Genomic DNA, 11,024 nt, shown 5'->3' on the forward strand with positions numbered 1-11,024 from the left:
TTATACTCATCATAATCACGAAATTATTGAAAGATTACTTTATTGCTTTTTTTTCTTTCTTAATACCCAATTAATTTGTATCATATTATTTTTAGTTTAGAAATGCGAAACTCTGGCCTCTTTTCAAAACTTATATCCTTAGTGAAGAATAGTAATCTCTGTGTCAATGGAAAATTTTGATTTTTTTTAATAACATGAAATTATAAACAATACAGATAATACGTTTTCTTATCTTCTTTAGTACAAATGTAAACTAATTTAGTATCTCAAGAACCTTCTTTTTAAACTATTTGTCAATCTTTGAAATTAATTTATGAATGATGTGGAAGGAGATTAGTAGATGCAGCTGATAAAATGGTTAATTTGTTCATAAATTAGATTAGGGACCAATAGTTAGATACCACATCATTTTTCTTGTTTTAGTTCAATGTCATGTCAACTCAATAGTGAATAATTGTGTACATGGCTTCTTGAATTGGGCATGGAAGTAGGATTCCATAATAGACTATACACTAAATTGTTGAATATAATCTAAGGATGGAAATAAAAGCATATGGAGTCCCACAAAGTTTTTGGCATATTGTGTTTGAATTATGTTAAAAATTTCTTTGAGGTACTGCCATTTATAAAAGGAAAGTAGGACTATAGGACACTAGAGTAATACAAATCATTTTAGCTTCCCTTTCAAATCAGGTAGTTCTTTTACCTTTTTTTTTTTTTTTTTGCCTTATTATTAAGGGAATCTTATATGGTAAATTCATTTTAATCTAATACAATGAAACAATAATAATTCAAAGCTACTTCAGGGTTATATTACAAATTTAATCTTTACATTTTGATGAATGTACCTATTTAATCTATATAACACTATTTAAAAAATTTTAATTACGGGTCCGTTTGATAGCTGTTTCGTTTTTTGTTTTTAGTTTCTAAATAATAGGATTGTTTGATAACTAATCCAATTTTCTCATTTTGAAATTCTATGTAAATTTAAATATATATATAGTTTTTAAAAACAAGTTTTTGTTTTTCAAAATCTCATTTTTTCTTCTACTACTCTTTTTTTTTCTTTCTCATATTCATCTCTAAAAAATTTATTTTCACTCTATTTTTTTATTTTCAAATTTATCTCTACAAACTTTATTTTTCTCTCTCTAAAATTTTCATATTTTGAATATTTATTGTTGTTTGTTTTTCTCCAAATTTTTCTGTATTTTTTTTTCTAACAGACCAGTTTCATTTCTCTCTCTAAAAATTTAATATTTTTTCTAACTTTTTTCTCTCTAAAATTTCATATTTTATAACTTTTATTTTTCTTCTTCATCTATTTTTTCCTCTAAAAATTATATTTATTTTCTCATTCAATTTTCTTCCACTGTAATTTTTCTTTGTTTATAATTTCCTTTTTTTCTTTAACATATATTTTCTTCTTGACTTTATTTTTTCTCCAAAATTTTTCTCTTTGTCTTTAACTTTTTTTTCACTATTTTTTTTCTAAATATTTTTATTTATGTCTCTAAAATTTATCTTCCAAAGTTTATTTACATCTCTACTTTCATGTCTCTACATTAGGGGAAGACAAAAATTTTCACAGTGTAGGGTCCCAAAATTGAAAATGCATGTCCCGACCCCGTCCCCGTCCTTGATTAATATATATTTATTACTCTTTTTTTATACTTGAATTCTAAAAATAATTAAAAACAATTATAAAACAGATAATTTTTCTCGAGAACATCTTTCGGACCCAAGAACGAGGTGGGGATGGAGACTAAAAATTTTTACAAGCCCGAAAATGGGGGAGAGCATCCTCACATGCACCCACATCATTGTCATCTCTACTCTGCATAAAATTTTCTGTCTGTAATATGTATTTTCAATTTTTTAACTTTTTAAAAACAAAAAACTAAAAATGGTTATCAAAACATGTCTCGAACAAAAAAACAATTTTTAATCATAATACATCCTTATTCTCAAAGTTATTACTATCTTGACGTGACTTTAACTAACAAGGAATGATTTGATATAACATGGCACAAGAAAGTACATGAATTTTTCTTTTTTTAAAAAAAAATTTCTATTAGTAAAATTGGTGAGGCAGGTAAGCAAAATACATTTGAAAACGACTTTTGTAAAATGCCGAGTATATATATATATAGTATGTGGGTGCCACGTCAATGTATAAGATACAAATTAACTACAAAAGTTTATAAAAATTAAAATTAAAATAATTCATGAACCTAATTGAAATATTAAAAAAAATTTTGAAAAGGAAATATTTTAAAATTTAAAGATTAAATAGTCGTAATTATAGTAAATTTGAATGACAATTCATAATTGAATCATACTCACATGTGCTCCTTATCCAGCCATGAAAATCATATCAAGGCAAAGAAACAGCTTACCCATCAAGTCAATGCAGATTCACCGACGGGAGGGAATAAAATTTTTCAAAAATAATTGATATCAGTTACAACCGGGAAAATTAGGGAATATATAATACCATTTTGGTACATGGATTTCTTTTGTTTTGATTCCATTTTTAGTCCTGCATTTCAAAACATATATTTATATGGTTTTGAAAAGCAACTATTATAGTTCATTTTATTCTTTTTATCATAATTTTTACTGACGCTTCTCACTCAACAATTATCGTAGTATATAAAATTTGTGTTAGAGTTTTGCAATGGATCGAAATAGGGATGACAACGGGACGGGGCGGAGCTGGGGAGGGCCATCCCCATCCCAGCCCCGTCGGGGATTTTTTCCCCATCCACGCCCCCGTCCCGAAATTTTGGGGGCGGGATTCCCCGTTAAAATATATATATATATCTATTTTTTATAAATTTTTATTTTATTTTTAAAATTTTTAATTAATTTTTTATTAAACGGGGTGTGGATGGGGGAATCCTCGCCCGTCTCCGTCGGGGACCTCAATTAGAATCATCGGCTTGAACCTGTCCCCAGTCAAATCGGGGATTCCTCGACCCGGTTGGGTCTTGCGGAGATCGGGTCTGATGAATTTTTTTGCCATCCCTAGATCGAAATAGTCAATTTTTATAAGTATAGCAATCGAAACAGAAATTTTAAAGTACCAAAATTAAAATTAACAAAAGTTGAGAGTAAAAAACTAAAAGTATACCTTTTAAGAGTATATGGATCAAAATGAACCAAATTAAAAATAATTGGTATATATCTGAAAAGTACCAGTATCAAAATAGTATTTAAACTTCAAAAAATAATAAAAAAATGAGGACAGTTTCGTTGCAATTTTAGGACCTTTTATGTAACTTTACATTTTAGCTTGTTCTAGCAAAAATGATAGCCTTTTACCTTTCAAACGAAGAGCAAGAAGATATTGGAATCTTGTTGAAATCCCTAGAGTAGGAAAAATGGGATCTCTTCTGCTTTTCAAGTTTTTTCCTTTAGAAAGATACACGGTAGAGAAATCTAAACTTAGGATATACATTTTATTGTTAGGGATTCCATATTAAAGAGACCAAGGGATTTAATAATATTTATAAATACATATATGAACTCCTTTCCTTTTCTCATTACCTATTGATTTTGAAATAAAATCATACTTAAACTTTGTCATCAAATTATGAGTAAGTACTAAAACTCAACGCTTTCGTCGAAGCGAGCATAGCTCAACGGTAATTGACATATATCTCCAATCAAGAGATTGTGAGTTTAATCTCCCACCCCACATGTTGTACTAAAAAAAAATTAAACACTTTCAATGAAACTCATAATTAAGAAAACTCAATCTTCTAACTCTCACCCAAACACGATATTGAGATTAAAATTTAGACTTGTGTCATTTTCCTTATTTGCAGTTTAACACAATGTTAAAATACTGTGAGAATGTTCAACAACATCTACCGCAGTTACCTGAATGAGATTTCAGAGCATGGGGGTGTGATTACTTATACAATAACATCTAGAAGTTGCACATCAAGTATCAGAATATGAGTGACAAACAACAATGGAAACTTGATTGTAGAAATTAAAGAACGAAAGTTATTTGTGTTGGTTGGATTCAAAGTTTTGTTATTCCTTTACTGGTATTCTTACCTACATCAGCTGCAGCGTTAGCAGCACGGCTCAACATATCCGAAACCCACAACGCTCCCTTCGAAAAGTAGCTACTGTTTACCATGGCGTTACCTGCTGCCATTGCTGCTTTCCCTGTCATCGTAACAGCCACCACGGCCGCTGTTCCAGTAACAGCTGCAGCGGATCTAGTGATATCAGAGACGTGAAACTTCTCGTCGATGTACTTAACAGTTTCCATGCCAGCATGAATCTTCTCAGTGAGGCCAATTCTGTTGCTGAGCTCAGAAACTTTGGCCGCTGCAGTAGCTGAGACTTGACAAGAATCATCAAAAGCTTTAGCCTTCACAAGGGCATCTTTGGTCAAAACATATCCCTTTGATAGCATTGTTTTGACAACTTGTTGAGCCATAGTTACAGCCTCTCCAGGTGTGTAAACAGAGTGCATTATTTGTGTCACCTGGTTTTTCATAAGAAAACTCAAACCAAGCAACATGTTAGTGAGCAGCCATGGATGAGCTATGGTGGCTCAACGTCGTTAATGATTAAGCATCTATCTATTTTGTGCTTACCATTAAACTTGTATTGTCATCGGTTGTTCGTGAAGGACTGTTCGAAGTGTCGGATTCATCTATATACGTTCCCCACCGGGATATGAACACACATTGATCTAGAATTTCAGCTCCCTGAAACACCAAAATCAGCAAATGAACTACAATATGAAAGCTCAGAAATGGTGCTTGAAGATGATTATTTCGGACGGTTATGTGAAACTTGAAAGGTTTCTTTGAAATCTGTAAAAATTTAACTAAATCATAACGTTGTTTCCGACTTCCCCAAACCAAATAAGATGTCCGCAGCTTTGGAATGCTCGAAAGTACAAATTAGTAAAATGATTCAAATGATATTCCCACAAATTGTTGCAAATTTAAGTAATTTTGCACATCAAGTTACTCAACTCTAAGCTAGTGGTGGAGAAACTCAAATGTGCTGAAAAAGAAAGTAACAAATAGACATTTACACAACTCCCTTGGAAAGCAAAAGAGAGAGAAACTGATAGTAGTTAAAACTGAAATCTTGAGGCCTTTTTTTTTTACTACCGAGAAGTTGGCGGTCCTTTGACCTTTTTGCCCACATACCTAGGGGTATGAAATCTTGAGGTCTTATGGTTCATTCAAAAAATTCACAATCATCTCTAACCATGAGGGTCACTCGAGAAATGTACGGCTAATGACTCCGAATGACAATCTATACAAATGGTTACTTGTCCTCCTCCTCCACTCATCCAAAAGAGCGTATCAGTGTATTTGTACGTATACATACATCGAAACAGAGCAGAACTGATGGGGTTATACTCTACACTAATCTATGAAGAACGAAGTATAAAAGATCTCAGAAGATTCTCAAGGGAAGCAAAATCAAATAATCTTCAAGAACTTACACTAAGCAAAATAGCAGTTTCCAGAGCAAAAGCATCTCGGAAGGTCACATATGCAGTACACGCATACTCGCCCGATCTGTTTTCGCAAAAGAGAAAATGTTTTCAAGTAGCTTGGGTTACTGCTAATTGAAAATTGAATCATACTGAAAAACTAATGTAGACTTCAGAGACAGACTCATTTTACTACTCCATCACAATAGCAACATAAAATTCAGACCTTGCAAGTTATTTCTTGATTCTTGAAGCTTCAATTAGTTTCTATGTAACATCTCATACTTAAGTGAAAATTCAGAAGAAAACAAAAGATCTAGGTTAAATTATAAGTTTGATCCCCAAACTTCGGACTCTGAACTTCTAGTGTTGCAAATGAAATTTAAGCAATTTTCAGTCACAATGTGGATGAGCACAAGTTTAATGGTAATAACTTCATGATTTACAAAATTGTAACAAGCCATCAAGAACAGAGGAGTTATACGTTTTATTCACCTGAGGATTTCAACATGCTCGACCGCGCCACAGTGAGAGAAAAAGTCGTAAACATCCTGCTCTGTGGCTTTAGGTGACAAGCTTGTAACTTCAGCAGTATAACCACCAGGGTACATAGTTCCACAGTTTTATCTGCAGAAAATTGGATTGAAGTAAATACCTGTGAAGATTTGATACAAGATACAATCTTTCACCAGCTTATTTAGACAAAGGTTCTATACTTGACATTCATAAAGATCGGCCTTTTTCTCTTTTCTTTTGAGCACATTCCATTCCACCACCCAAAAAGAATGGTCCATTGCATATTGATGATAAGTATTATCAACTTGGTATATGATGATTCTTGACTTCCATAATAATCATTAATGATAAGTATTATCAACTTGGTATATGATGATTCTTGACTTCCAAAATAATCATTAATGGTCCAAAGTTATAATTTACATATTGCAGGCTCATCCCAAAAGTGTGAAAGCTTTGCAGAAGTGTAGCTTCTAACTCAAGGGAACTTGCACCATAACATCTCCCACAGAGAATTCTTATCTTATATTCATTTATAAAACTAACCCTATTGGCGTTTTTAAGTTAATTTAGTCTCATGGCTATAAATTCGTACAAGACAGTGACTAAGCAGCCATATTTTGAAACTGAATCAACTCCAATGTCCCTGCTTAGATCTAGAGAGAGAGAAAAGGAGAGAATATGAACTTTGGGAAAAAGTGAAAAATGGGAATTGGGAGATTCTCAGAATATTTGAGAAGAACCCAAATTCCACATTCATATTCACAACACTTCCCCAATTCTAGAATGAAAAATCTCAAGAAATTTTCTGGTTCTATTAGCTACCCAGAAAATGATTTGAGCCCCAGATCTTGAAATGGAAACCTTAAACAACAAAGATAACAAGACATGTAACAGGAAATAAGAGTGTCCCCAAATGAAAACATGGAACAAAAAGATAAGATTGGGGTGAAATCAAACACAAGAAACAACATCGCAAATGAAATTTTTTTTGTGAAGCAGATGAAATTGATGGCTGAGGCGTACCTGATGAAGCAGCGAGAGGGGGGGCTGAGCTGAAACCTGCAAACTAAGCCGACATTTTTTTGTTTTGCCGTCAGTTAGGTGATGTTACGGAACCTTGTGGGCGACTGATTCCACTCGCTTAAGGCCGCGTACTGCGGAGCACGAGGAACTAATACTTGATTGAGCGTGTGGAATACTCTCGTTAGAGCGCGTGGGTTTGGAAAAAAACTCTATCCTCTTCGTTGGGAGTTTTGCTGTTGGCAGAGAATCCCGCATCATCAGACTCTGTAGCGTTTGCTCGTACTCTGGGATAAGATACGGCACCGTTTTTGGAACGGAAACTCAAAATTGGAAGACTCCAAAGCAACTTATTTGCTTTAATTATTAATAATAATAATAATAAAGAGAAATTATTAATGTGACAAAATATGCTGTCGTATTTGTAAATTTAATACCCTGATTTTTTCTTTTTTTTTTAATTTTACAGATATGACCATTATTTTTCTGGTATATCACTAATATGTCATTTTTGTATTATTCATAATCTATATTATACCTAATATTAAATATGTTACTGATAGAAATGACAAAAAACTTACGGGACCGGATCCCTGCTGATATTGTCCCGATCGAGTTGGGAAAATCTCGATTTGATCGGAGATAGGGTCACAATTAAACTGGGGATCCTAATCGAGGTCCCAGACGGGACGAGGCAGGGACGGCAAGGTCTCCCCGTCCCGTCGCCGCCCCGTTTAGTATTTTAACAATTTTTATATATAATAATTTTTATAAATACTTTTTATTATTTTTTATTAAAAAGCCCAAGCCCAATACTATTTATCCACTTTTTTTCTCTTACTATACCAGTAATAATAAAAAATAAATTTAAAAGATTAAAAATTAAAAGAAAATATACATATTTATAACAAGGACGAGTTCCTCGCAATGAACCCGCCCCGTCCCAGTCCCAAAAGTTTCGGAGACGGGAATGGGTATGGGGATAGCATCTCGGGCTCCGTTTGCCCCGTTGTCATCCGCTGATGTACTATTTTTGTATGATTCACATATATATATTATATAAGGTCATTGCTATGTTAAGAATCTCACATCAAAAAATCAAGAAATTTAACAATGTTGATAAATACTACTATTCTCATTGTCAATTAATTTTAAAATGAAACTATATGAATATTAAAATTGTTTCAGTATTCAATAAACTCAAATGAGGTTCGAGGACTTTGGTGAGCTCAAATGAGTCATCACATTGATGGGACATGTCAAGGCTCTCATATCCAAAAAATCAAGGAACTTGGTTTTGAGATGAAACTTAATGTTTTGTTTCTCGTTTTCTTTTTAATAAAAAAAAAAATAGAATTGCAAAGTTGATAACTGTTTTTGTTTTTTTGTTCTTTCTCTTTTATTGAAAAAATAAATAGATTTGTGATTAATGTTTAGTAACAATTTATTGTTTGTTATTGTTCTATAAAATTTTAAATTAAAAAAGATAAAAGATATTATTTCCAAAAGTATTTCTTAAAAATGAAAAATCACAAATCAGAAACACGAATAATTACTATACAAAAATTTAAAACGAAACGAGAAAAATGATAAAATCCCATTGAATAGGTAACAAAAGCAAAAATTTTCCAAAAGGAAAATAATGATAATAATAATAATAATAATGCAGAGTGTAACATTGAACCGTTGTCATGCTCTCATTTAAGGAAAAAGGGAGAGATAAACAAATACAAAGTAGGATATTAGATTTATGAGGCCCCAATTTTAAGAGGTTGAGGAATTTGAATATATCATGTGAAAATGACAAAAAAAAAAAGTCTCAAAATTGATCCATAAATATCTCAATCTTTAAATTAGGATTATAAATGATGTCAAAGTCAAAGGAGTATGGGATATGTCCGAGATATAGTACCTCAAGAATGTTTAAAGTTTTTTTTTTTTTTTTTTTTTTGGAAAAATGAATGTTTAAAGTTAAAACTTAAATATATTGATTAAACAAAACTAACATCAAAATTCCTTTTCCAAAAATCAAATCAAATGAATAGTGAGTATTGTGAAGAAACCCTTCCATTAGATAGAGCAAAAGAATTTACATGTCTTTTTAATCCCCCAACGGTTATAGGGGGTCCCACTCTAATATCACTTCACGATTCATGTTGACTGAGAGAGAATTTGGACATGGCGTATAGATATATCAAGATGCGAATAAGGTCCAATGTCAACGAGTAAAGAGAAAGATTCACATATATAAATAAAATATAATTATATCTTCAATCAATATGAAGTTTTTTTTCACGTGAAAGTTGAAGTAAGAAGAGTGCATCGCACGTGCTTATCACAAATTCATTTAAAAGAATGAGATGAAAGTCGGTTTTACTATCTCACTTTCTTTTTCTTAACCAAACCATGTGGTGCTTTCCAACATTGAATTGTTGATCAACTTTGAGAATAACTAGAGCCGACATTGATTTGCTAATTCTTGTAATAATTTATTCTTTTCCCTCAAGAGAGAAAAAAAAAAAAGAAGATAAATAAAGATAGAGAAGGAGAAGGCCATCACTTTCAATTTTCACTTTTCCAACTTCCATTGGACATTTTTTTCAAACTTACCATTAATTTTGAAAATGACTTCACATATTCAATCTAAGCAAATGGGCAGTAACCATTCTACATCCTCCAATTTATTTTATTTGTCAAATCGATAAGATATTTGTTTTTGATCTGTTGATGACGCTTTTCTTGTTGTTTTCTTTTTAAAAAGTGTACTTGTAGACAGTATTTTTTTTCAAAATATATTTAAATTTTAGCTACATTTTAAAAACATTAACCAAAAGAAAAATTATTGGTGCAAAACTAAAGATTATTACAATTGCTCCAGTTTATTACATTTGGATTTCTCTAAAGATTATTAAGAAATTAAATGCTACCACGTTCCCTTTTTTTTCTTACTTTAATAGCTCATGTAGTTTTTTTTTTTTTTCCTTTTTCCATATCTTTTAATTAGAAGTGTGTTTGACACAAATTTTCCCAGTGCCAAACAATATTTCTAACTAATTATGGAAACTTTTAAAATCTGCCTTGATGTTAACTTACCAACTAATAGTTGATTTGACATGACTTTTAAGGTGAATTTGGCATGGCTTTCTGAAAGAGGTGGGAAGAGTTTTAATTTAAAGTAGTTTCAAAATTTTTATGGTATTTGGTTATATAATCAAAATTTAATTTTAAAATTTCTAAAAAAAAAAGAATGTTTCAATAATATATTACTTTTAAAATTCATCTCAAACTTATTCATATATGAGTTTGAGATCACTCTTAGAAGAGTAAAAAGAGTATTTTTTTTGCTTATTACCAAGTATATTTTTCAAAATGTTCATAGTATTTGGGAGTGACGGTAGAATTAGTGATTTTGAAAAAAAAATTCTTTAAATATAATTGATTTTTCAAAATCACCATCCATAAAGTGATTTTAAACTTTCTTAAAATAAATTTTTTAATTTACGTTGAGAATTGATTTTTACAATAACTGACCATAATCACTCCCACATACACACCCTTGATTTGATTTGATAATCAAAAGTGATTTTGAAGATCCTAAAAGACACTTAAAAATAAAAACCACACTAAATCTTTTGACCACTCTATAAGCATCTCCTTGGCAATGTTAAACATCATTGAGAGTAAAAAGAAAAAGAACTTTTTTTTTTCCTTTAGCACAATAAGTCAGGTGTGTGAACGTGAGAGATTTGAATCTCCAACCTCTTTTTTTTCCATTGAAATATTTTCATGTTGACGTAAAAAAGAGATCAGAACTAGATCTTAAGTATCCCTATATTACATCAACCGTATCAATCGACGAGAATCAAATTATTAACTACAGAAATTTAAGGACCAAACAACAGAAGAAAAACGAGGCTAAAACATAACACATACAAGGAAGAAAAAAGAAAAAGAAAGAGAATAAGGATGGGTGGCAGTTTTAGGCAGTTGGGAGTAGTAG

At 31.4% G+C, this 11,024-nt stretch overlaps 1 protein-coding gene across 1 annotated transcript; it reads right to left on the reverse strand.

The window, feature by feature from the left end:
• Positions 1-3,793: 3,793 nt before the first annotated feature.
• LOC111006739 (RNA-binding (RRM/RBD/RNP motifs) family protein) lies at positions 3,794-7,185 on the reverse strand. Its single transcript, XM_022278821.2, has 5 exons — positions 7,028-7,185; positions 5,981-6,112; positions 5,495-5,570; positions 4,626-4,739; positions 3,794-4,513 (listed from the first exon to the last, which is right to left on the reverse strand). The coding sequence occupies exons 2-5, from the start codon at positions 6,094-6,096 to the stop codon at positions 4,040-4,042; spliced, it is 780 nt and encodes a 259-aa protein (XP_022134513.1). The 5' UTR covers positions 6,097-6,112; positions 7,028-7,185; the 3' UTR covers positions 3,794-4,039.
• Between the last annotated feature and the right edge of the window lie 3,839 nt (positions 7,186-11,024).

Source organism: Momordica charantia (genome assembly GCF_013281855.1).
Source record: "Momordica charantia cultivar OHB3-1 chromosome 4 unlocalized genomic scaffold, Mcharantia_2.0 BLBB01000004.1, whole genome shotgun sequence".
NCBI classification, from domain to species: domain Eukaryota; kingdom Viridiplantae; phylum Streptophyta; class Magnoliopsida; order Cucurbitales; family Cucurbitaceae; genus Momordica; species Momordica charantia.